Source organism: Leptinotarsa decemlineata, unplaced genomic scaffold (genome assembly GCF_025532065.1).
Source record: "Leptinotarsa decemlineata unplaced genomic scaffold, Ldec_3_MD MMD2_tig00003736_RagTag_RagTag, whole genome shotgun sequence".
NCBI lineage: Eukaryota > Metazoa > Arthropoda > Insecta > Coleoptera > Chrysomelidae > Leptinotarsa > Leptinotarsa decemlineata.
Window position 1 is genome coordinate 6,147,017 of NW_027412593.1, and position 27,799 is coordinate 6,174,815.

Consider the following 27,799-nt stretch of genomic DNA (forward strand, 5'->3'; position numbering starts at 1 on the left):
GTATTCGCAATCTACTCCCAAAGATTTCAATTCAGATAAAATTGCATTAGCTAAATACTTTCCTTTTGTATCCTCAACTGTTACAAAAGTTAAAAAATCTTCAAGCAAGATAAACACATTATCTTTTGGCTCGGCATATCTCACACAAATTGACATTTGTTCTTGTTGTGAAACATCAGTAGTTTCGTCAACAAGGATTCAAAAAAATGTCGCGGTATTGAATTCTTGCACAATTTTTTTGACTATTTCACCAAAAAATGGAATAAGTTCATTTTGTATGATCGGGCTTAGGTAGGTAGCGTTCAACGTCATATTTTCCATGTGCTTCATTAGATTTGAGTCTCCACATCTGCTTCTCATCCGTACGATAGCACGAAAGTTTCCATCATTTGTTTCTGGCTCAGGATCATTGATTTTTATAGGACCTGAGTCGCACGTACCTCTCAAAGCCAATTCCTGACGTCAATTGTTTCAATAATCGGAATGAACCGTTTCCGGTTTTCGGCTATTTGCGCTAAGTATCTGCTATCAATCTAACTCGTTATATTTGGTTGAGATTTATTATACACCTTCATAAAATTATCAGCCAATAATACAGAAGATTTGTGATACTGACTTTCACTGTGATGCTTGAAATCATGTATAGCATCTTTATTTAGTGGGTGGCTTAGTAACTAAGGATTTCAATTGCTGATGAGAGCCTTTTCCTGCGCAATCTCTGGCAAATAATACACAGTATTTGCATAAAGCACCTTGTTGCCCTGTACTCGTGTAAACCAACCACGAGAAGCGTTCAATCCATTGAATTTGAAATTTTAGCTTTCTTTTATTGTCACTTACTGGAAACTTAAATGTCTTTTCTGGCATCCAAGGATATTTCAACAATCTGTACTTCAAATTATCATCAATTTTTATGTTTGATCCCATATAGTATCCCACATCTAAAAATGCCGAGGAACATTATCCACAGTCCCAGGAACGGCACCAGAAGTACTAGAACTACTTGTAGCAATATCGCTGTCGAAATCACTTGAACACTGATTTTCAGTAGAACCTTCACTGGCTTCACTATCAGCATCAAGTTAGGATTTTTTAAATAAATATTTGAATAATGTATTTTCTTGCGTCCTTTTTGCCATTTCGATTGTTGATCGACCTGTAACAAATTAACAATTATAAAAAGGAGCCAATAATTCCATTTGTACAAAAATATTCACTTCAATAAAGATTTTAAAGAGAATGAATACCAGTGAATTGTCTACTATTAGGCATCAAATCGTTTTAATTCATATTAAAAAATCATATCATTACTCACTTTCACTTCACTATTTCGCAACACTATAATTCCACATACTGCACTATTACTTCGCGTATATCTCCGTACTCGCATTGGATCACGTAAGACAGACACTACATTGGCAGTGTTGCCAATGTAAGATGTCAAAATTACTCACTTTGAGCTGCCGTAATACTCACATTTTCGCGCCCTTATTTAGTATTCCTCACATTGTTCGGAGGAGGATCAATCCCCTTGATCCCCCCCTGGCTACGGCCTTGGTCCGAATGATTTCTATTATAAATACTTGCAGTAGTTTTAAGCTCATTCATTATATTTCGATAATTGGTTGCAACAATTTCTATTCTTTCTTCAGTAGAATAAACCATGTTGGAACACAGTGAACAAAGATGACAATAATAATTCGTGACGAAGTGACAGTGGCCAACTATCCACTTTTTGTTCTGCGACAACTAGATGCAACAAAAAGTAGTAGTGCAGAAAACACTAACAGTGACGTCCATTTCAAAACGTTTAGTACTTATTAAATAAATTCTACAAATCTAGAAGACCTGCGACAGTAAATTGTTCGGGAATGCCGATTTCTGACTCCGGACATAGTCAATAATGTAAGGAACGCTTTCGAAAGTAGACTGTATTATTATATGGAACTAGATGGACGGATGTCATTTGGAACCCTTTATCCGTTGATTGTGTTGCCATTGATATTACTTTTGTTGATTTCCTCAATGAAATGAGCGACAGCGAATTTTCTGTTTTTTCTTAAATAAAACGTTCAACATTTAATTTCCCAATAACGAATGGACCAATTTCGAAAAAATTACAGAAGTAATAGAGGGACGAAAGACCTTGACATAAGTGAAAGTACTCGAATGACTCATAAATAGTCATCTCTCGGAGGAAATAGTCCAGTCATCACCCGAAGATGATTGTGGAAACTAATAATGAAAACGTCGTGACGTAACTTGGTTTGGATTCTTATAATTTTTAGTTTTCATTTTCTGTTAATAATATTTTTTTATTTTCTGCTTTTATTAATAATTCAATTTTTTTTTTGGTTGTTGCTTGTATGTTATTTCTGTGTAATTTCAGTTTTTTGTTTAATAAAATTGTTATTTTCGGTCAATCTTTTTAATTATTATGTATAATGTGTAAAACTTTAATATTTGCTATCCTCACAAACAAGTATGAACTTCTGTGAGCTGTGTATGTGTTTTTTTTTAACTATTTGAAACACTTTGATTTTGTCTATTAGTACCGGAATGTATGACAATAATATTTTTTTACTATTACAACAAATTGTTTTCATGTAAGTAATTGTGATATGTAACAATATTTTATTTTTCGTATTTGTTAATTTAACCACACACAGCGTTAAACCCTCAGTGGACTTGCAATTTATTCATATATTCATCATTACCTTCAAGATGTTGATTCTACTTTCTATGCAACATAGATGAATAAATATTATCATTATTATATGATATATTATATGATGATAGTACAATATCAAACAACTTTTGTAGCCTTTCTTTGAAGATGATAAATTTTATCAAAATATCGGTACCTATAACTTGTGTTATAAGAGTACAATTCCGTTCTGCTGATCACCCAAATATATTTTCCAAGTTTTGTTCTTAACAAGTTAGCAAATACTGTCCTTCAACTATATATATATATATATATATATATATATATATATATATATATATATATATATATATATATATATATATATATATATAATAAAACTTTATTTATGACATATCCTATATCATGTAAATGATCCGAAAACGAAGTTATTATTATTATTATAATGCTTTTTTTCAGAGTGACATAAACTTAGGAATAGTGGAACTAGAAGAATCTCCTAGTTTTAACTTGTTACAAGGCGAAATAGAGGCAATTGAGAATACACTGATTATGCTAAAAGATGCAATCTTCACCCCCTCTATCGATTCGATTTACCCTTGGTAATAATTACTTACACAGAAATTCGTAATTCAAAAATGAATATTCTAGCATTAAAGAGCAACTTCGACAGAAAAATAGGCTCACAGAATTTGTCGAGAAATGCGAAAAAAATCGGGAAGATTTGAAGAAAAAGACGGCTCATGCTGCTATTATACACTCAGAACTAGCAAATACAATGATTGATACCACACACCAGTGAGTGATACAATTTTTGGAATATTTTCAACAAATTCATTTAAAAGCAGACTACACATAATATTGATCACCAATCAATAAAAAACGGCTTTGCGAATTTCCAACTAATTTTAAGACAAATCAACCATTTCGATACTCTGATGTATGAAGAAAAGATTTATTATTATGAAATAACTATGCAATCTTCAGCAAATATTTCAATTAGTCCTTTCAATTTCAAGTAAATCTCATATATAATGTTCTGACACTTATTTTTTGAGAAATACTCAATGGAATTTAATGATATGTAATAGTGATTATGTAATAACATTTGAAACTGTAAATTCTTATATTACTAGATCTTTTTAATCAAACAATATGTTATAAATTAGAGTTTTTAAGATATCCCAATAATCTAAAATCTTCTGATTTCTTGGTCACTAGTTACCGTCAACCGGGGTTATATCGGATGGCAGGGGTTATATTGGACGATGTGGTTGTATTTCAAATTGAGCGCGCTAGAGAAGTTGGGTGACAGTTCGGTTACTAAACAAAAATATCCCTAGATTAACGGATAACCTACCAGTCGTACATGTGTTTCGCGATCGATCAGAAAATCAAGGTAAGCTCACAAAAAATTAATTAGTAGAGTCACTTTTTTTTTAATTGAGACAGCCAAATAGTGTCCTCTGGCGTGTGAACCCTGTGCATGATAGCTACATGGTGCAATGGGATTAATATTTGTTTTTAATCTTATAAAGACCCCCATAACATCAAAGTTCATTTTGCGTCCTTCTTTTTTGCATATAATCGAAATTAACTGAAAGTGTGTTTTTCAGGGGTAATATCGGATATGCCATGAAAACACCTTCATAAACTGGGAACGCCTTATCGGCGCAATTATTTCCAAGAAAGTATGGAAAGAGCATTGAAGGCCGTATTAGATGGTGGATATTCATTCAAACAAGCAGCAGAAATGCACGGGGTACCAAAAATTACCCTTTACGATATTTACAGAGGTGAGCATTCTGACAAACTCAGGAGGCCCCCAATTTTGTCAGTGACTGAAGAGCATTGGATAGTAAATGCCATGACTACTGCAGGAAAATTCGGATATCCTTTTGAGAGGCAAACAATCAAGGACTTCGTGCACCATTATTTGAACAGTAAGGGCGTAAATATACAATGTTTTAACGATAATAGACCTGGTGATGACTGGATTGAACACTTTATGGGGCGACACAAGGAATTATCACTTCGTAATTGTGAAAATATTAAACGAGTGAAAGCTGAAATCACAGAAGATACGATTGAAGAATACTTTATGCACTTGAACGGGACAATTCAGGGGGTTTCACCTGAAAATATTGTTAATATGGATGAAACAAACCTATCAGATGATCCCGATAAAAAACTAGTTTTTATTCCTCGTGGAGAGAAGCATGCGCGAAGGATAATGGATTTTTCCAAGATGTCAACGTCTGTTATGTTTGCTACGGCTGGAGATGGCAATTGTTTACCTCCATACGTTGTGTACAAAAGTACAAACCTCTACCCAGACTAGATAGAAGGTGGACCCGAAAACACGCAATATAACAGAACACTAAATGGTTCGATGGTTCGATACTCAATGTTTTGAGGACTGATTCCTCAAAACAGCCCTTCCCTATCTGTGACGAAAGGAGGGCAAGAAGGTTCTTATTTGCAACAACCTGGCAAGCCATCATTCCTACCGCATTATCAAAAGTTGCACAGAAAAGAATATTCGGTTTGTTTTTTTGCGGAAGAATTCGACACACCTATGTCAGCCACTGGACGTTGCAGTATTTGCACCTCTAAAACGGGTGTGGCGAGAAATTCTGACCGAATGGAAACGGACCCATAAAGGAGTTGTGCCAAAATCTGTATTTCCTTCGCTGCTGAAGAAGCTTCTGGAAAAATCGATGGATAGCATTTCGAATAATATACGGTCTGGTTTCCAAGCATCCGGCATAATCCCATTCGATCCAGAACAAGTTTTGAAAAGGATTCGGAAACAACCAGCAGGAGGCACAGATGATGCACTGAGAGCGTCATTTACAGAAGTGATGAACGCGATTGTTGTTCCTTTGGATCAAACCACGACTAGACCCAAACGTAAGTCGAAGATTAACGTCCCCGCCGGCAAATCGGTGGGTCTTGAAGACCTATGCGAAGTGAATGGTGGTACGTCAACGGTATCTATCTCTCAAGCAGATATCATTGATGAAAACGCATCAACGTCTCAACAAAATGCCAATAATGATACTACAAACTCTGCGATCTTTTCAGAAAACGATAGTGTTAACGACGACTCCTCGTCTAAAGTGCCGAACGATGAATCCTTGTTGGAAGTACCTAACGTTAAACTTCCAGTGATACATTACAAGAAGGCTGTTTTGCTATAGATAAGTTTTTGTACAATGAAGGGACCAAGAAAGAAACGACCAAAGAATTCGTTGCGCAAATTGAAAAGATTGCAAAAAGGTATATTAATGTGAATTGCCTCAGATCCTATAAAGGTCATGAAGATTCCTTTGTTTTTCCGGGTTTGAAGGTCTGCAGTTACAGAGTTAAGGTATCAAGTAGGTATACCTACCTACTTGCGTTTTCAGAATGTTATTTTTCGTTTTTTATCTAATGTTTGAAGTTTTTCTGTTTTATTTTTTGACGTTCCTACGAGATTTTGTTTTATGAATAAAGACGTTTATTTCCATTATATCGATTTTTACTTTTATTTTTACTACATCACCCTGTATCTGGAACCCTACATGGTCAAATTTTTTTTCAATTGTCCGATAATGGTTTTTAACCAAATCTATACCGGATACCAGGCTCAACGCGCTCTTTTTCAATGTAAAAATGGAATCTTCCGACATTCCCCCAAAACCGGAGTTATATCGGACACACTTTAAAAAAATAAATAAATATAATCGTGACAATTTTTAAAATATTTTTTTTATGTAAATATGTTTACTAGGTTAACTTCTTATTATAGAATGCATTAGTTAGCGTTAATTTTGTATAATAAAAGAAATACAGACAGATAATTAAAAATATCGTCCGATATAACCCCGGTTGACGGTATTTTTTTTGTGCATTATAGCTTTTTTCTGAATAGTGAAAACAGCCTGCAATTGAGTCAGAAGCAAGTCGATTTAACGGCAGACAAACAAAGTTACGTATAAGTTGTTGTTACTGCAAAACACCCTGAAGCTAGTTTTTTATTGAGGGTTACAATGTGACCGGCGAATTTGAAATCATTGTTACTTATTACCCCTGAAAATTTTTAGAACTAGGTCTGTTTTCAGTCATCTTGTATGCGTCCATTGTTGTTAATGGTATGATGTCAATGAAGCAGCAGAATGATATTAGGTTTGTTTTGGAAACATTCAATGACAGCAGATTGGAGTCACGCCAGTTTTTTATTTTTTTATCTCGTGGAAATTACATAAAGTTTTATTATGCCTCAATATTGTGGTATCATCGGCGAATAGGATAAATTTTCCTTCTATATTGATAAATGTTGCATCGTTAATGTATAATAAGAAAAGTACTAATTCATTTTCCAAGTTGTAGATTTATTTTCTCAAAACTGATTGTAAATTTCTCAAGTGATAATAACAAAATAAAGCAATTTATTATCTATTTTTTTTAAATTCCGGTATTCGACCGGATACGTGTTAGTTATCCGGTATGTTTTGGTTGGTTTCCAGGTTTTGGTAACAATCTCCAAACGTTTCGACTGCAACTGCGGCAGTCATCTTCAGTGGCGTGGTCTAAGTACTTTTCATGTTGTGTCAACTGAAACTGAAGCTCTCATTTCTGCCGATTTTTCGCGCACTTTTAGTAATGGCGGGTTCACGCGTACTTTTCGCGCTTTTCAATGCTGTGTGTACTTGTGCTCGTCTAGGCGGGTACTAATATGTCTGACCGTTATCCGGTATTCGGCCGGATAGTATTTAGTCCGCCGAATGGACCCGTTATTCCTTTACTTTTATTTTTCATAAAAATCCGTATCCTCAAAACTAAGCGAGTTGGTTTCTATTTTTTATATGACAAAAAATGTGTGAAAATTACCCCATAATTAAAAACCCAACTGCAAAGAGTCGCTACTATTTTACAATTTACTTTATTTTAATGAACTTTTATGTGACATATTCTAGAAGTTTGACCGGTTTACAGAGCTTAGTTTTTTTTTAATAAGCTTGAAGTGACATGAGCATTTTGTAATTTTGCAAAAAATTACCTTTTCTTTAAAATAAATGGAAAACTATAATGACACGTATAATGGAGATGACGGATACAGATTAAAGCCACATTCCATTAGTTTTTGAATCATTTCCAAGAAAAGACAATTTTTCACCAAATTACAAATATGCTCTTTTTATTTCAAGCTCAGATCTTTTCAAAATCAGGCAATGTAAGCCGCTCAAACTGCTAGAGCATATTACAAGTTCATAAATAAAGTGAAATGTAAAGTGGTAACGATTATTTTCGATTAGGGTGGTTAAGAAGACAGAATACTGAATTCTAGAATATTGTTACGTTTTTCCTCGTGGGTTGACCAATAATTGACTATACTGTATAATCAAACTTAACTTTATATCTCTTGATTACAATAAACACTTCAACAAAAACTTCAACTATTACTTGAATGTCTATCGCCTTACTATTAAGGGGTGATTTTCACGTTTTCTGTTGACGGAAAAAATTGGGACCAACTCGCTTAATCTTTTAAAGCACTCTAAAAAAAGTTTCTATGAATTTTCCCTCAGACGCTTTTTGTTTACCTCACGTTGAAATTTTCAATTTTAACGTTTAATGAGAACTAACCTTCAACAAGCTATTACTCCGTTTGTATTTGGTAGGTATACAGGCATCATAATGATTTTTTCGATAATATTCTCACTTTTTGAGTTATTCGCGAAAAACCGTCTGAAAACGTTGGTTTATTGACACGGAAGGAGATCATCATGAAAAATGAAAAAAAAAACTTTTCTGTTTTTTTTTTACCACATCTATTCGTAACTAATGGTTATACTGCAGTTTCGTCACCGTACATAAGTGAACAGAAATAAATTCACTCCCGTCGGTCTCTTTGATGGTTCGGGTCGAGATTTTATTTTTTGCTGGCATGTGGCGGGGCAGAAGGGTGTAGGCTAAGAGCTGTTGTGCACCTCTGCACGAGGTTCGATCAAAAAATATGTGACCATGATCTGACTTCATCATTGCTACGAGGAGCTCCCAATAAATGTCTCATATAATTGTGAACTGTTTAGGAATTTATAAAAAATAAGACAAGGTGGTGAAATAAACGTATGTTTTATATAGTAAGATTATAAATTTAGGTCAAAAACTAATGCTAATATATTTTAAAGGTTTTTCAGAATGATGAGTTTTTGATTTTTTTTAACATTTGTTTTCAAATTTCTATTGGTAAATTTTAAAGTATAATAAATTCTTACCCTCGTGAAAAAATAAAATAAATAATCCAAAGGAAAATTATCACCATCAGTGGCACATAAATTGTTGAAATGATTAAGAGATTATGTCTCTAGATGAATGATACATTGTAAAAATGAATCTGGAGGCATATATAAACTTCCAAACTGTTTGGCTACTGTATTACTATATGCCTTGAAATGACTATATACCTACATTTGTTTCATTCAGTGTCGTACTAGCCGCCGTGGCAAAATTTGTACATATTTCTCATGAATGTTTTTTTAAACATTTTCTTAAAAGATATCCAGAAACATAGCCCAAGCTGTTGCCTTCTGGAGTGGCTAGAGTTCCATAATCATTTGTCTCTGATCTCAAAGGTTTATAGGGATTTTTTGGAATTTCCACAAGAATCTTCATTCTATTTATGTCTGCATCTGTAATATTAGATAGAATCTCACTAGTATCTTCTAGACAGTTAGGTCCTTCTGCCTGTGTGAAACTGAAGAGTAAAAGAGTAAATGTTTTTTGAAAGCTCTGGTAATATGAATAGGAGTTGGATTTCTGGCATTTCCACAAGTATTTCTAAGTTGACCAAAATATTTTTCCACATAGTCTTGATTTATATTCCTCGTTAATATGTAGAATTCACTATGTAGGTTTTCCGAAAGTTGCAGATATGCCGAAATTGTTATCTGCCACCCCTCATTTGTCCAGTCGTGTTTTTTCCTTTTTTTGATGTAACAGTTAATTTGCTAAAAAATAATAAAACAACGATAAAAATAAAAACAACAATAAAAATTAATTGGCGCTTCGGGGCGACTTCATTGATTCCAGTGGCGCATTTGCTTTTTCAGCTGCAGGAAAACCCGGAAAAACCTGCAGCCCCACATCATCTGAAAATCTTGATTTGCCAATGTACTCTCTCTTCTCTCATAGAACAAAATGAAGAGGGTCTCCAGAGGCTCCAATAGATTCAATACATCGTCAGAACATTTCGTTACATGACTATCGTCAACCTTAAATCAGTCCGTTTCGTCTTTGACCAATGCGTAATAATGACCAAATTCAACGCCAGAACCACAGTGAATATTATAATAGTGGTCTGATAGATTGAAATGTTCATCTATTTCGAACCTTCGAAAGAGTTTCTTGCTTCCGTCAGAGGTTGAGTCTTGTTTGAAAATCATCAGTGTTATTATTAGATTGACTGGTGCCTTAGAAAATCAATTTGTTTTGATGTTCTAAAAAAAATGTTTATTGAAAGCTTTCACACCGTCAAATCTAATTGACTTTGAAATATCAAACACTTCATCGATTTTTTCAATGAATGTAGCCGTTCCTATTGCTGCTGATGGTATCTGATTGAAACTGGCATAGGTATTCATCGCTGTAGCTACCGAATGACTGAAAACTTGACTGGCTACTTGGAAATAAACGAGAATCAGTAAGTTTGGGTGTTAGTCTATATTGCTTTTCCTTATCCAAGTTGTAAAGTTGTTCAAGATGAATTTTGTTCGTTGTATATTCATCAAATTTCAAAAAGTCATGGAAAAAATGATTTCTGTTACATTTCAGCAGATGCAAAATATTTTTTTCTCATCAACAAAGAAATATGGCTGCTCTACAGTCACATCGAGCTCTTTTCTGGCAAGTTTATAAAAATTACTAAATTTGAAATGATACCCCTAACTCTCAATCCAATTTTTGATAATTGCCTAACAGCTTCAATCACAATACTTTTTATATCCAGTATTGATGTGGATGAATTGGTAAAAAAGTATGCAAAGGCTGTTTCCAGTTCGAATGTATGCCTTTTGCCATGACTACTAAGGCATTTGTAGAATTTCATTTTGTTTTGAATCGTTTTTCTGAAATATATTTTTTTATATTATTGGGTTGGTTGTTGTAAATCAAAACTTTAATATAAAATACAGATTTTTTTAGTTTTGGGTTGCCTAGTTTGCTAATTATGAAGTGTGTCAATCGAATGAAATTTTAATTTTTTTTGTTGATGACAGAATCTAAGAAAAGACATATTTGCTATTCATAGTAGATTATCTGGAACATATAAATGGAAAGTAGGCTCCAAAAAAAAAAAGGTTATTTGAATATACATTTGATACTTTGGTTTTGCAAATATTTCAGTGGAAGTAATTGTTTTCCTACAGATACAAATCAAAACTTGATGTGGTTCAACAATTATTTTCCTTTGTGGATTTCCAGTAGAACTGGGGGCATATACTATTCGTAAAGTTCAATTTCATCAAATTAAATTCATAATAAAAAGTCTGCATATTAATGACTTCAATATACAGGTATGGTCTATAACAGGGGTGGCCAACTTGATTAGACATAAGATCTACTGTTTACTGATGAAACCCTGTGCGATCTACCACTTACATACTTCTTGAAATCTTAAATGAAACAACATAGTGTTTAGTACACAATCATAAAATATTTTTTATTGGACAGTCTTAGGAGTCTCTTTCGTATCACATATGAGATTGTTTCCTTAAATTTACTCACTACTTTGGAATGGAAGTCTGAGTTGATGATGTTTAATCAACATTTATAGGTCCTATCTATATATTAGTATGAGCATTGCGTCGCAGTATCTTCCACTAGTTTAGCATAATCTGGTTTGTAGTTGGAAATTGACAACCTTAAAGAATCCAATGTATGAGCGTCTGTCAAGCGAGAACGGTGTTTACTTTTTGTTTGTTTTAAGTAGGAAAATGCTGACTCACATAAATATGTTGAACCAAAACACGAATGAAGTTGCTTAACACATTTCTTCAAATTTGGATATTTTTCATTGGAGACCAATGCCCAGAAATCTTGACCTGAGAATGATCTTGCTTTTAGAAATATGTCGCAGCGCAGAGTAATAATTTCGTTTTGTAACATAATGTATTCCATTTGAATTATATCTGCGAATTTTGTAGCCAATTCATAGATATCACTATGATCAATGGAATCATTAAACGGATAACTGATGAATTGAACCAATTTCTCAATTTTTTTGAAATCACTAAAGCGAATTTCGAAGTCTGCTATCACTGTCCTAATTTCTGTCGTGTACTTCTCAGAAATGAAATTGTAGGTAGGATGTTTTTCCATATGGCCCTTGATGTTTATAAATTGTTCAAATTTTGTCTTCTCTATGTCAACTATCACAGACGCTGTTTGACTTTGAAATGTTGCAATAGAACTCATCATTTCTGTTAATGTTTTATTCTTGCCTTGTAGATTCAGATTTAATGTACTCAGTTTTCTAATAAAATCGGCCAAGAAAGCTAAATCACATTGCTAGTCTAAATCACGTTGCGCAGTCTGGTCTATTTATTTATATTTTTTGCCTTTCCACGATCGACTGGACTAATGGTCGCGATCGACCGATCGACCGGTCGATCGCGATCGACCGGTTGGCCACCCCTGGTCTATAACAATTTATTTTATGATTTTCGTTATATGTTCATTACTTCAATCTTACATAATAAATAATAGAAAAACATACATTTTTCCGTCAATTGGAAATCGAAATGAATGCCGACATCACCTTGCAAATCACAGCAACCCACAGTTTGACACTTGTTCATTTTGAAACTAGACACAAATTTTTCACAAATACAAAACCACCACTTACAACGACTTACTCTGTAATAATATTCCATGCCTCAATTTGGCTCGCTTGGTAAACGCCTCAGATTCAGTCGGTTGCGCTGTAGTTCGGCCGCGCATAAAATTCGAGGTGGGGAATCTTGACCCAAATATGGCGGAGAGTGAACTTACTGGTGTTTACTTCTCTACTGTGGTTTCGTCCTATAAGGACATTTTCAAATCATGTGCAGTAACAACACTAGATACAAATAAAACCGGTAAAAAAACATAGAGTTTTCTTTCTCATTTTTCACGAAACAACTTTATTGACCGGTTTTATTTTCAATGAAACATTCTTTACCCCCCGAGAAGGGGTGGCAACCCCTGATACAGGAATGACTTTGAAGTAGAGGGTAAAAAAAATCATTCGGCAAAAGGTCATTGACTGGACTGGTACATTCTTCAAGTCTCTAATAAAGCATATGTCTCCTCTCTGGAAAGAATATGGCAGCTTTTGGGAATGCTTAGGAGCGGAACTCTTTTTTGTTTTGTGAGCAATATTCAAAAGAAGGTCCTATTTGACCTGCATTAAGCGTTTATTTATTGTTAAATTGTGTACAACTTGCTAGCGCAAGTTTCCTGAGAAACTGCGTTTGCTAGTCTAGTAAAGTGATTGTCCATTTCGATATCCAACAAATTAAGTAATGCATGTAGCAGAATTGAGTGGCTTGATGTCCGGTTTAGACACATTCATCCTCTTCGACAGTGATACCCTGGTTTTCGTTGCATTAATTTCTACTTGAATGAAAATATTAATGAATTATCCATTTAGCCATTAGATGCCGTACACTTTAAAATTAACTTTTTGTTTATAGATATATTGCAGAAAAACAGCAATTAGCTATGAATACAGAAGAACAAATTCAGAAAGGAAAACAAATCCAGATTTTAATTGACAATAGATATAACTTACTAGCTAAAGTGAGAATCTCTTTGAAACAACTACAGTATTTATCAAGGCTGCTATATACAGGACTGGCTGTCAAATCCGGTATTACAATTATATCTAAAAAGGGAGAGGAATTGGTGAAACCAGATGAAGATGAGATCGATGGTATGTATTCTATCAAAACTGGAAGAACGAGACCAGATTTATCTTGTAACATTTCATTTTTCCACTTTCATTTTATATTGTTTGCTAGGCGATCTGAACAAAAATAAACTATTTTTGTCAACTTTGAATTGTAGATTGTACCAGTTATTTAAATTTCTATTTTCACAGATCTAGGATTCTTTTGAGCGGTCTAGAGTAATACTCCAAATAAATCATAATCAGAATACTGACACCTATTGTTCAGTCATAGAGTTGTTTTTCATAGTGATTAACATAGAGTGAGAAGTGAAATACAGACATATATCTACTTTTAGTAATGTGGTTCTTAGAATCGGAGTGTATGTCTGAAGGGACGCAACAGAACAGGTGATAACATTGCCTGACTTTGAACTGATACCAATTCTATGTGTGAAGGATGAAATTTTGAAAAGATCTATTCTTCATATAGGGGTCACATAGTAATAATTTAAGTAAAATTTCTGAGGATCATCCATCTGAATAAATTCCAACTTTTTGAGTTTTGTCAGACAAAATCATTGGAATCATAAAAATCATAAGAGTACAAAATTATGAAGAGCGTACAAGCATAAAAAGCATACAAGCACAAAAATATCAAAGTGTAAGAACCACTAATAGCATAAAAAGAGGAATACCTTATACACAACGAGGAGATCGTCTTGGATGTGTCTGGCTATACTGTAAAACATAGGTCTTATGTGGCTACTGCTGAATCCTGGATCTCAAGAATCAAATGGATCTTTTTAGAGGAGTGTATAACAAATTCCGAATAATACTTTTCAATTTGGTAACCCCTTTCAGCATTTGTGATTGATTTTCCATTAAAAAAAATCAAGAACCGACCTGTACACTAGTCATTCTAACTGGACACATGTACCGCTTTCTTGCTCTAAATCAAGAAACGAGTAAGGAAACGGTACCAGAATATAGTGACCAACGTGGGGCATCATATCTATAAATACCTCAAAAGATGTAACTTATTCTTATAGATGATTCTCAAAAATTTTACTAATATCACCATTACATGTTCTCTATCTGAAGCCAGGCACACAAAACACCATTTCAAAATTTCATCCTTCACACATAGAATCGGTTCAAAGTTCAGCCAATGCTACCACCTGTTCCGTCAGCCCCTTCAGACATTACTCACCGCTCACTCTACGTTAATCACTAGTTGACATCTATTTGTATACCTAACCTTAACATGAACAAAAATAATGCAAATAAACAATATGGACTTTGAATGGGTGTCAGCATTCTGATTATGATTTATTTGTAATACCACTGCATACTGATTAGAGGAATCCCAGATCTTTGAAAATATAAAACAGAAATTTAAATATTTGGTATGTTACAATCTACAATTCAAAATTGGCAAAAAGGCCAATTGTGTTCAGATTGTCTCGCAAACAATATAAAATGAAGAATGGAATGTTACAATTTTAAAGCTTCCTAGGTGAATTGAGTAACGTGACATCTTAATATATATTAGTTGGGAATGTAGAGGGGAGTGAATGGCAGATAGGCTGTTAATAGCAGTGTCTACATGAAACATATGTAATTTTGAAGTGCTGTGTGCAGCTTTCATGTAAAGGAAATTTTCTAATTCCAAAGTTGGAAAACCTAAAACATCGACATTCAAAGAATCATTTGTTTATAATGGCATACCTAATGTTATTCAATACGTTGCCTCAAGATGAAGAGTTGCATATCATACCATTCAAAAAACCAATAAAGGAGCTACTAACTAATAGGGGTTGATATTTATTGCGTACACTGCATTTATTTTACCTTAGTTAAATATCAATTTACTTATATGTATATTTATGTATATATAGGTGTATATATACGTTTATTATTTTCTATATAAGGCCTGTCTTAAGTGTCCAATATATGTTTATACTGTGGACTGTTATTATTGTTTATATTATTTTTATTTATGACGGGTCTGATACGTGAATGACCGAAAAGACGAATGTAGTTATTTTAATTGAAATTCTTCTATTTGCATGCACCCATTTGATTTACATCAATTAAAAATGGATAGATGATTGAATATAATTGGAAGTTACATTCAATTAATATTTGACATAGAACTTTAGGATAACAATTTCCAGCAAAATGAAAGAAATATGCAAAGAAACCTTACAAATGAATAAACTAAACTGCCTACATCTATACCTATCTTAGGTGCAGAATACCTCAGAGCCTGAAAACGAAATTACTGTGCCCTCCCCCTCAAAAGAAAGTTGAAACTAACAACCCTACAAAATATAAATTTTATGATAGCCGGTTACAAGTCAGTTTGGGAGACTGGCTAGTCAAATTTAAAACCAAAAAAGCAGGGTGGATGAAAATGTCATATTTATTCCTTTAGACTTATTCAAACGTCAGTTTGGGAGACTGGCTAGTCAAATCTAAAACCAAAAAAGCAGGGTGGATGAAAATGTCATATTTATTCCTTTAGACTTATTCAAACGTTGAAATTTAAAATAGCCAGGTTCACCTTCCCAATCTGAAGCTGGTTTCTCACAAGTTAATACAATGTTCACTTTGATAAATCGATTTCTATTATCTTTGAAATTACTGACTGATGAACATTTTATTTGTCTGGTGTTAGGTTAGGTCCAAAGTGAGTGGGTCTATTCGGCCCTCCACCGCAACACGCAAGGGTTTATTGTGACTCACACCTATTCACACTCGACAAAATACACCCAACTTCTTAACGAAGCCGATTAGTTAATATGGTGAGTGGTCTTTCAGGTCAGATGGTAAGAGAACGGTTCTGCCGAACTCTAAAAAACTGATTCGGTCCCCAGCGGGACAGGTACAAAGTATGTGCTCTACTGTTTCATCATTTTCCAAACAGAGGCGACACACAATGTCTTCCAACAGCCCGAGTCTCTGCATATGGTGATTCAAATGACAGTGACCTGTGAGAAAGCCTGTTAGACATTGTAGTTCATCCCTACTGTAGTCCAATAACTGTGATATCAAGCTTCGAATGGTGAATAAACGCCTTGGAGTGAGTCAATCCTGGAAGATTCTGCGAGAAGTCCATAAATCTTCTTGCCATCCAGGTGTCCAATATTTGTTTGGCAAAGCCTAAAGCGATGCCAATAACCGGTTCAGGTTCGATGAAGCTGTTTGCAGCACACTCCTTTGCAAGGGAGTCAGCAGCCTCATTGCCTTACAGGCCAGTATGGCCAGGAATCCAGACCAGAGACAATCTATTAGGTCTTTCTATCGAGGAGAGTCGTTGGCTACTAATTTACTTTACTAATTTGCTCGGTGGGAGCCACAAGCTTCCAACGCCGCATGACTGTTCGAGAATATTTTTATTGACTGGTGTATGAGGTTGGATTTTTCCAATCTCTTCGCACACAATTCAATAGCGTAAATTTCCGCTTAAAATATAGTCACATAGGTTCCTAGGCAGGGTGATATCTCTGTCATGGGTCTGCAACTGAAAACACCTGTACCGGAACCGAAAGAACTAACTATATGCTCTCAATATTTCCTTCTCCCGGAGGATCCAGTCCTCTCTACTCGAGAACAGTACTTTATAAGGCAGTTGATAGTTGGAGGCATAAAGTCAGAAGTCATTTTCAGAATGCTGTGACTTCCAGGGTCAACCAACAGACTCTCTCTCTAGAAAAATGTGGAGAGGAGGTAGATCTAGAAGGATATCCATGGTCGCTGATGGTGTGATACTGATGGCACCACTGATGGCCAAACAATCCTGTCTCTATAAGCCAGAGAGTTTCGCCTGGGCCGTTTTCTGTAAAGCTTTCGGCCATCAGGCAATTGCAACATAAATGATCATTAGTCTGACAATTATCTAATAATTCCCATGGATTTGTTTGGGACCTAAACCCCAAGTGTTACCACAAATCCTTCGACATATCCATAGGGGCAGTCTGGCTTTGTGTAAAACTTTTTCCAAGTGAGCGTTCCAGGTGAGTTTTTTTATCAAGAACAATGCCAAGATATTTCACCTCCGTTCCAAATGGAATGACCTCACCATTGAGGGAAAGTGGTGTTAGATCGACCAATTTTCTCCTCCTGGTGAAGGGGATTATCACAGTTTTGCTGGGGTTGACTGACGACAGACATCTGCTCCCTCAGGCACCAACTGTGAACAACGTCCATCGTGCTTTGAAGGATATTACAAGCTATCCTTTCCAACGTGGACCTTGCCAAGATGAGAAGGTCATCTGCATAAGCTTGCAGAACTACTTTTCTTCTGTCGAGAGCATCAAGCAGACTATCCATCAGGAGAGACCACAGAAGGGGAGACCTACATTGCAGTTCTGTTTAACAGCATGGCATAGATTCAGCCAGTTATGGTCAATTCTAAACCTTTCCTAGCCAGAGATGATCATATAGATTTAGGTAGTGCATTGTCAAATGCTCCTTCAATATCGAGAAATACAGCAACCACAATCTCCTTGTTGTCAAAGGATTGGGAGATTTTCACTACAAGGTGGCATATAATGCCATCCTCCTGATGTATCCTTCCAGTATCCTCTCCAGTCCTTTCAACAGGAAGGATGTAAGGTTGATTGGTCGTACTGATTTAGGGTGTGGGTTTTCCGACCCACTTTAGGTATTACGATTATTACTAATTTGTATAAAATTGATCTTTGAAATTTTTATTTATTTGCTATTGAATTCATTGAACAACAATTTTTTCAACACTGAACAAATCGGACGGTAGCCGGTCGGTTGAGGTGGGTGGTTTCTTCTACTTACTCAATCGACCGCTATGTGTACTGGTGGTTCGAGTGTTTTGGTTTATACAAATTAATAGTAGGTTTGGAGTTTGATGATTTATATACACATTCGATAGTTTTATTTGGTAACGGTTTCATTGACTGATCCTCTAATAGAAATAAGATGATGTAGTTGTGAGTATGCCGTCTGTTAAAAAAATAAGGTGAATTTTAATTTTTCTCAAAAAATATTCATTTATTCATCAATTTCTATTTTGTCCTTTTCAAAGTAGTCCCCGCCGGATAAAATACTTGTGTCAGCGTTTTTTTCAATCTTGAAGAAATTCTGATATGCACTTTTTGGTATGTTTTTGAGCTCTCTCAACGATTCGGTATTTACCTCGTCAATCGTTGCAAAACACCGTCCTTTCATGGGTTTCTTCAATCTTGGAAACAGGAAAAAGTTGCAAAGGGCCAAATCTGGTGAATACGGTGGCTGAGGCATGATGACGGTTGCCACGGTAATCGAAGAAAACAGTGAGCAAACCCCTTGACATTTGATCGAATATCGCGTGCTTTTTTTGGTTTCGTCTCTCCTGGTCTTTTCCATTGGGACGATTTGACTTTTGTTACGATTCAATAACCATATATCTATGATAAGATGAGATATTTATTCACCTTCAATTTTTTTTTACAGAAAACAGTATATTACAATAGTCACACAACAGTTTTTTGTTTAGGTACGTCATAATATTGTAGAGTATTCTCAAACTAAAAAAAATAACTGAAATTGAAAAAATATGTTAGTGTATCAAAAATCAGTCACATTTATACATATATGAACAGTTTTAACTTTAGAGCCACACAGATGGAAAAAATAGAAACATTAATCAGAAAATCTGTAGTCCACACTTTTGACTAGCAAAAATATAAATATTTAGACCCATGAATGAAGAAAAATTTCATTTATATCATATATTGGATTCAGTAGCAATGATTGTTTCAGTTGTTATTTTAATTTTTTAATTGTGTAATATTTCCATTAAACTGGTATTTGGTTGTAGAGTTTCATTGGCAAACATTCAGTTTGTATTTTTGTTTTTTCGTTATTTACTTTTGGCATCCTATATTGATTTTTATTTCGTGTATCATGTCCATGAAGATCTGTTCCCGAAATATATTTATTTTTATTTTGATGTATCCATAGAATTGTCTCCATTACATATATACAAGGTAACGTCAAGATTTTCATTTCAATAAAACTTGGCTTCGCGTGTGTTATGTTGCCCAAATGGGCAATTCTTATAATTTTCTTTTGGCTCACCAATAGTTAATAACGATAAGATTGGAACATTTGGTGTGAAAGTTGAATAACTTTTTTCGATATCAATTGCCCTAACACCAAACTGATATTTTTGCACTCGACGCGCGTTTCGCAAACAAAGTTAACATCCTCAGGAGAAGAAAATTGATACTGGTTAATCCTTATATACTAAAATTTGTTACCTGAGGTTGTATACCTGAAGTCCAATATGGAATTTCTCGGTAATTAACTACCTGCAAGTTCTTAGTAATTATTCTCTTCCTAACAGAAGATTAAAAAGCGGGCTAAACGGGATGGGTCCCTTATCGCCATTCATGCTGTTCTTACATTTTGCTATTTCTAGACTCTCACATGCATCGAGTAGCCTGGTGTCATGCACATGCTTAATCAGTTTCAGATTGTTTTCACCAATTCTGTGGTTCTTGTCTAGAGCATGTTGGGCGATACTGGATTTTTCTATCCTTCCGTATTTCATGTGTGCACAATGCTCCTTGAAGCGGGTTTAAACTGTCTTTCCTGTACATTTCCAATGACTCGAATCATTGGAAATGTACAGCACTGCACTGCACAGCGCGGCACTGCAATTTCTGGTACACAGGTTATAAACTTTTCCTTTAAAGAAAGATAAGTACGACAATGAAAAGAGAGTGATTCGGTATGTAGCTGAAGCAAACGGTTTTAACCCAGATATAGTTGACAAGATAATTAGAAAATGCAAGTTTAGGGAAGCACTTCGTAAATCTTCGACTTTTCAAAAAGAGGAGAGTTAATAACAAGTTTATAGTAATTCCATATGAACCCCAATACACGAGAGGGCTTCAACATATATACTCGATAAAGTAAATATGAAAGTTGCATATAATGAATATTTTGTGAAACTTAGAATTAACTTATATTGTAGTAAAAAAAAACATTTTAATGTGATATTTCCATTCGATACTTTACAAAACCGCGATACATGATTTGCGTCACAGTCGAAGATGCTATGGTATAGCGAAATACGTGTTGCGGTTTTGTAAACTTTCAAGTGGAAATCTCACAATGAAATGTGTTTTTCTGAATACGTTATAATGGATTTTCATTAAATATCGGTTAGTTCTATCATGTGTTACGATCTTCGTTCGGGTTTGAAGGCTGTCGTGGTTTGGAACTGTATCCTAACGATTCGCCAACACGAGTGGCTAGCTTCTTCGGAAGAAGAAACAGGCGAAACGTTAGGATACAGTTCCAAACCACGACAGCCTTCAAACCCGAACGAAGATCGTATCACTGAAAATCTTGGCCGCGAAAGCCTTAATCAATTTATCAGTTCTTTCATGTTTTCAACTTATATTGTTGTAGCACTCTGAAATTGTATTGAAAGGGGTATACACTGTGTCCAAGATGAAAATGAACAGCATGTGGATATCGGAAACGGTAAGTGATAGTGATACGGGGTCGATTGAATTAGAAAAAAGTAGCGCATTTATGTGCCCAATAATATACCATTTAGAAAGTTTTATTAATATTCCGAGTAGTTTTGGAGATATCCGAGAAAAACCGAAATTATAGAATTTTGTTTTTAGTTTCAGTTTCTTTATTTTCAAAGGAAATGTAAAACGAATAGCACTTTTCCATGGCCACTTTTTAAGGACTAGGTACACGACAACGTAAGTAGAATTTTTCTGCGACGTTTTGTATTTTAGAAAACATCATCAGCTTTATATTTTTATATGGGCCGGAACTAAAGTATACCTTGTATACGACTCCATTTGTCATTGTGAATACAGCAACGTATCACATAATATGATTCCATAAACATTTCTCGCGCAAAATGAAATAATTACTTAACATGCTTTTCTTCAATTTTAGATAGTCTTATTTATAAGGAATTTTAAATTACCTCTTGCCGGAATTTTTTCATTGTTGACTACAAAGATGAGTCGCAATATCAAAAGTTTAGTTTATAAAATGTAATTGTAGGTAATGTAATAACAAGGGGCTAAACAGAAACATAACAAATTTTCAAATAACCCACCGTTATTTTCTAAGCACAAGTACGCTCGTGTCACAGACGAATTTAAAACTTGAGTTAACATATTTGGAACAATATTACTGTTAAAGGATGCAGTAACCAATCTTAGCAAATCTTCTTCATTTTGACAATTATGAGAGTTAACTTGATTCTTGATATATCTCCAAAGGAAAAAGTCTAGTGGGTTAGGTAGAGGGACCTTGCAGGCCAGAATGTATCATTATGAGTATCAATCCACTGTCCTGGGAAGCGACGGTTCAAATAATCACAAACAATTCTAGCGTTATGTGCTGGAGCACCATCTTGTTGAAACCAGCAGCTGTGAGTAACTGCCAAAGGCAAACTATCTGGAGCATCTTCCAAATCATTTACTAACAAATTTACGTACCGTTCTTTTGGTAAATTGTTTTGATAGAGAAAAGGCCGAATTAAATTCGTACCGAGAATCCCAACCCTAAATATATTGGTGTATATTGGTCAAACTGGCAGGATATTTAGGAATCCAATCCAGGAACATCATACGAGCTATGTCAATAAGAAAACAAATTCAATATATTCAAATCTTCTAGAAGAAAATCATATCTTCAACGAAGAGTTCGAAATTTTGCATATAGAAAATAAAAGTTTGAAACTGAATCATTTGAAAGCAATGAAAATTAATAAACTTAAAAATTCAAACATTCTAAATGAATGACCAACTTGATTTGAATAGATCACCATTATTGAACTTGTTTTCTTAAAAACTGAGAAAAAATTATTGTTGTTGTAGATGTGAGGTAATATGCTTCAGGTGATCATAATTGAACAGGTACGTTAAGTTCAGGTAATTTTTTGGAAGTAGTCTCAATTATGGTTACCTGTAGTATATAAATATTATTGTAAGAATAACTTGAAGTATAAATCACTTGAAAAAGCTAATGTCTTAGCGAAACATGTTGTGATATATTTTTCGAATAAAGTTTGTGGAGATCAAATCGTGAGGTGTAGTTTTTGAAACCTGAATATTTATTTATCAGGTTGTCGCCTCTCTGGATATTTATTAGAGTATCCACGTTCATCATTAACAAAATTTCTTTGGCACAAAATGTAACATGATAACATATCAAATTTTTCAGTATTCGAAAAGCTGCCGTTTTCCATGTTTAACACAAATTAGGTAGGCGACAAGATGTAAAAGTAGGAACGGTAATATGTCAAAAATTCTTCCAAACAGTATTATTATGACAACAGAACATTATGTATCATTTTTTCCAGCGCATACTCTCTAAAATTGTCATAAGTATAGCATTGAAAGAGTTGAAAACAAGTTCCTGAGATATCTTCACTTCAAAGAAACAAGTAAATATGACCTTGATATTTCCAAAGTAGTGCTACTTGAAAAGTACAACATACAAACCCTCGAGAAAAGAAGAGTATTTGCATTCTTAATATACTTGTATAAGATGATACATTGGAAGTGGATGATCCCTGTCTCCTATCAAAAATCAATTTCAATGTACCTGCCAATGAAACAAGATTGTTTCGCACATTTTATATTGAATCCGTAAGAACAACTTATTATCAAAATGCCCCATTAAATGCTATGTGCAATGCCTATAATAATGTACAAAATGACTGTGATATCTTCTTCCAAAATCTTACTAGTTTTAGAAATAGGTTGTATGTAATTGTATAACTCTTGTTGATTTTTTTTTACATAACTTTTTTGTCATTTTCTTATATGTAAAAATCTATTTGTGATATTTACCTTTCCTACTCTGTAACTGGGCCATGATCTGTAGAGTTTGTAAACTGATAAATAAATAAATAATAAATAAATAAATAATAAATGAATAAATTGAAGTAAAGCAGGTTAAGTAATCACTTTTCATTTTGCGCGAGAAATGGTTATGAAATCATATTGTGTGATAGGTTGCTGTATTCATAATGAAAAATGGAGTCGTATACAGAGTATACTTTAGTTTCGGCCCATATAATAATATAAAGTTTCTGATGTTTTCTAAAAGACAAAACGTCACAGAAAAATTCTGCTTACGTTACTGTGTACTCCCTAAAAAGTGGCCTTGGCAAAGTGCTATTCGTTTTACATTTCCTTTAAAAATTAAGCTAGGAGAAAATAAAAACGAAATTTTCTAGGATATCTTCGAAACTACTCGGAATATTAAAACTTCCTAAATGGCATATTATTGGGCACATAAATTCGCTACTTTTCTCTAATTCAATCGACCCCGTATCACTTACCGTTTTCGATATCCCCATGCTGCTCATTCTTATCTTGGACACAGTGTATTTTTAGAGTTCATTTCTTTAAATCTGTTTTTCCGTTAATCAGCTGTCGCCTCCATATGAACGGCAACTCTCAGAAGTTGAGAAACTTGTGTCAACTAAGGACTAACCAGGTCTTATCTTTTAACGTGTGATTTCTAACACGGTTGCAGAATCATCCCAGCTTCAACCAGATGAATTATCTCGACAAAAATATCTGGTAGAAGCGGGATCGAACCCACGACCTTCCGTTGTGAGTCGGGCGCACTACTACCGCGACCAATTCCACAAGAGTTCATTTTTTGAAATTGATTTCTTCCTTCCTTTCTTTGGAAGTTTCCCACATTTTTTTGTATAAAGATGGAGAAGTAGAAAGCCAAAACCTTTCTTTTTCATATATAATTGTTGTATCATCATCAAATAATTTTACTGATCCCTTCAAAGTGTCATTAACGGGTAACTTATTTTTTGACACTTTGAGTTGACCCCATCTAATTTTTTTGTAAAAAAATAGTTTGTTAGCAAAATAAATCATGTCCATTATTTCAGGTACCAAGATCATTCCAGAACTTATAACAAAACTCTCAAAACTAGTTGCATACTCTAAAGAAATAATTTCTGGTACCACGATGGAAGAAGGTTTCAAAATGTTCGAAGCGATGATGCACGACAGAAGCAGACCCCTACATATTGATGCAGTTATAAGCGAAGAATCGTTAATTGAAACTGTATTTCTGGATTCACACGTATTGACTCATGATGATATTAAGAAGCAAAGTGCTGAAATCGTTGCAGCAAATTTAGTAACTGATGAATTCAATGTCGCTGCTACTGCGAAGAAAAAAAAGCTTCCATTAAAAAAATAAGTTTTGGAAATATACAGTGAATAATAATTTATTGGAAAATTCATAATGATTCAGTAGTTGATATTACTCATCTGGACCTAGTGGTGCGAATTTGTTTGTCCCGATGAAATTTCCTTCATCATCCCCACTATCTTCACTGCATTCACTGTCCTCTTCATCTTCATTGTCCGAGTCCTGTCCTACTACTTTATCATCACCCACAATATTTTCGCAATCTGATGTGTCACTCTCGTAAGGGACAAATTTTTCAGTGACTTCATCTTCTGGTGATCGAGCTTGAATCCATTTCACAGTTTTCACTTCAGGGTGTGAGATCCAATACTCTAGAATTTTTTTATTCATTATATACAAGGAATATATGGTATAAAATTAAGATTTTGGTTAAAACATTTTTATCTAGAACTATAGGATATTTCATAACCATTTAAAAGTCCTGAGATATTTTCATTATTGCAGTACGTCAAAGAATTCTTTGAACATCCCAATTGATGTTCTGAAACAAACCAAATTGAAAAATTCTTTAATGCCTGAACTCTGAAAGAGGGAAGCAACTATACTGTTGGGTAACACGGTCTCAACCTAAGATGTGTGTATCTGTGCTGAAAGGATGTATAAATATTTTGAATATAAATTTGAAAAAAAAATCACATTTCTGAATGTAATTTAGAGAAGTAGTTGTTGTGAGGCATTTGCCAGACCCAATTATGTGGGAATGTAAGAAAAAGTTTTGAATTTTTAATAGAATGTCTGTTTTATAGCTTTGAAGAACATTTCTGTCAAGTTTCAGTCAATTTAACTGGGATACATTTTATATGAGATGACATCTTGGACGATATAAATAAACCTACTAAAAGACTGAATAATGTTCCGAGAAAAGAATTGGAATAGTTCACAATTGTTAACAAACGATACTTCTCCGTTTTTTACATGGATACACTCATTGATTTAATCAGAATTCAATCAGACTGTTTCATCATACATCGCCATTCATCCAACTGATTTCAACTGCTTTTTCTGTCATGAATTCTATTTAATTGGAACTACAGCCTGTTGACTGTCAATTCTCAAAATTTATATTTCAAATTTGGAAGTATTTCCGCAGTGTCATTTTTATTTGTAAGTAGTGGTACGATATGCGTCGAAATATAGAGAATTTGTTAATATTTATGGTAATTATGTTAACTTTATTGGCAACACACCTAATTATTTTTTTAAGGAAGAAACAAAAAACAATATTACCTGTATGAAAGTATTTCGTTGTGACGATAAAACCATTCTGTATCACTATTTTCATTCGGGTTTGAAGACCGTCGATTTTTGGAATTTCTTCCTGGAGTTTCGCTGGCGCAAGTGGCTAGCTTCTTCATAGGTTCATACATTTCGAAGTTCATCTCTGATGACTGGGTATCTCGACTGCGTAAAGCATATTTATGTTGATTCAGGTAGTTTGGTGTGCTAATTACTGTACATGGATAAGGTCATTATCAATAACATTCGTTGACCCTTTTCTACCTTCCGTCATGTTTGTTATTTTTGAATCCCTGATGAAGAAATTCCATATTCGGTTGATGTTCACAGCTTCTTTTTGTCTGTTGAAATTATCCATGTGTTTGAGGATCTCTATTGCATCCCGTACCAGTCAACTATGGTATCTCTGGTTGGGGGCAATGAGTTTCGTGTTTTCAAACCTGTGGTTCAAGAATAACAAACATCATGACGGCGGGTTGTAACGGTTCATTTATGAGAGGCTGGGACAACCTGTATATACATTTCGATAGTTCAATGAGCCTTTTTCCTGAGAATAGTACAGCGAACGTGTCACGAGGGGCAGCACTAGTAGTAGGGACAAACATAAACTATTTACATGTAAAAAAGTGTTATTTACGTAATATTAATTTATTATTTAAAAATATAAATCTGATATAAAAAATTATTATGTGCTAGTATAATGCCAACAAAGCATTGCTGTTTTGCGAATTCTACGTCGGATAATCGATATCCGGAGTAAAACGTGTTTTTTATACCATTTATAAATGAGGTTAGATGTAAGAAATGGATTATATGCTTCGAGCAGAGTGGATTTAACTGTGCAAAAAATAAATATTCATATGTATGCTCTAAACATGAAATGAATATTAAATTTTTCATAGTTAATTACCATTTATTAGAATGAGATATAACCTCAATCGTTTATTGAATTATATCCATTTATTACATTTAATTACATTTATTTCATAACCATCTATATTTGATTCATATTTCACTGGGAAATAAATCTGAAATTCATAATTATTTTAAATTTCTTTTATTACAGTCTACTCTTTTACTACAGTCTGTATACTAACCTGTCTATTAATTAACTTTTTTTTCAAGTTACTTTCAAATTATGGCATGCAAGCCAACGTTTTAATGTTACAACATTGTTATCCTTTACAGTTGCAAATTTTAGTTTTGCTCCAGGAACATCTTCTGTTAAGAACATTCTTTTTTAACTGTACTTTACCATATGTTTATATGAGGATTAGGCAGTGTTTTGTCCCTACCGAACTACTAGCGCTGCTAGAGAGTGATTTTTCGTACTTCAGGAAAAAGGTTCATTGAAATGGCGTGCAGGTAGACAGAGGACAATTGAAGCAACGGTAGGAAGCTTCAGTGAATGAACATCGAGCAAAGGGTCGGTGCTGTTCGATAAAATAAGTTTCATACTTGGTGTACCTATTCAACTTCAAAGGTCTAAAAAGAATCTAAGGTAAATAATTAAAAAAATTACAATTTCTAGTTTTTTTCGGTAGATTTGCAGAAACGACGTTCTCGTTTCAGGTCTAAAAGAAGGAAAAAGATCAAGAAGTTGACGTTAAATTCAATTGATTCAACTTTATCTGGAAAATTTGGCTTCATCTATATCTTGATCGTTAACTGCCTGTTATGTCGTTGTATTGTCTACCTTGAGAGCCGATGTCCATTTTATAAGA

At 34.2% G+C, this 27,799-nt stretch overlaps 2 protein-coding genes across 2 annotated transcripts in view; one reads left to right on the forward strand and one right to left on the reverse strand.

The window, feature by feature from the left end:
* The window catches only part of LOC111502612 (uncharacterized), a 39,251-nt gene extending 13,259 nt beyond the window's left edge, over window positions 1–25,992 (forward strand). The window contains exons 6-9 of the mRNA XM_023156723.2: window positions 3,128–3,270; window positions 3,320–3,466; window positions 13,387–13,625; window positions 24,511–25,992. Of these exons, the coding sequence (XP_023012491.1) occupies window positions 3,128–3,270; window positions 3,320–3,466; window positions 13,387–13,625; window positions 24,511–24,827 (846 nt within the window). The 3' untranslated portion in view covers window positions 24,828–25,992. The remainder of the gene's footprint in view (window positions 1–3,127; window positions 3,271–3,319; window positions 3,467–13,386; window positions 13,626–24,510) is intronic.
* Ns4 (Nucleostemin 4) overlaps window positions 24,840–27,799 on the reverse strand; it is a 62,832-nt gene continuing 59,872 nt past the window's right edge. The window contains exon 7 of the mRNA XM_074178360.1: window positions 24,840–25,150. Coding sequence (XP_074034461.1) covers window positions 24,891–25,150 — 260 coding nt within the window. The 3' untranslated portion in view covers window positions 24,840–24,890. The remainder of the gene's footprint in view (window positions 25,151–27,799) is intronic.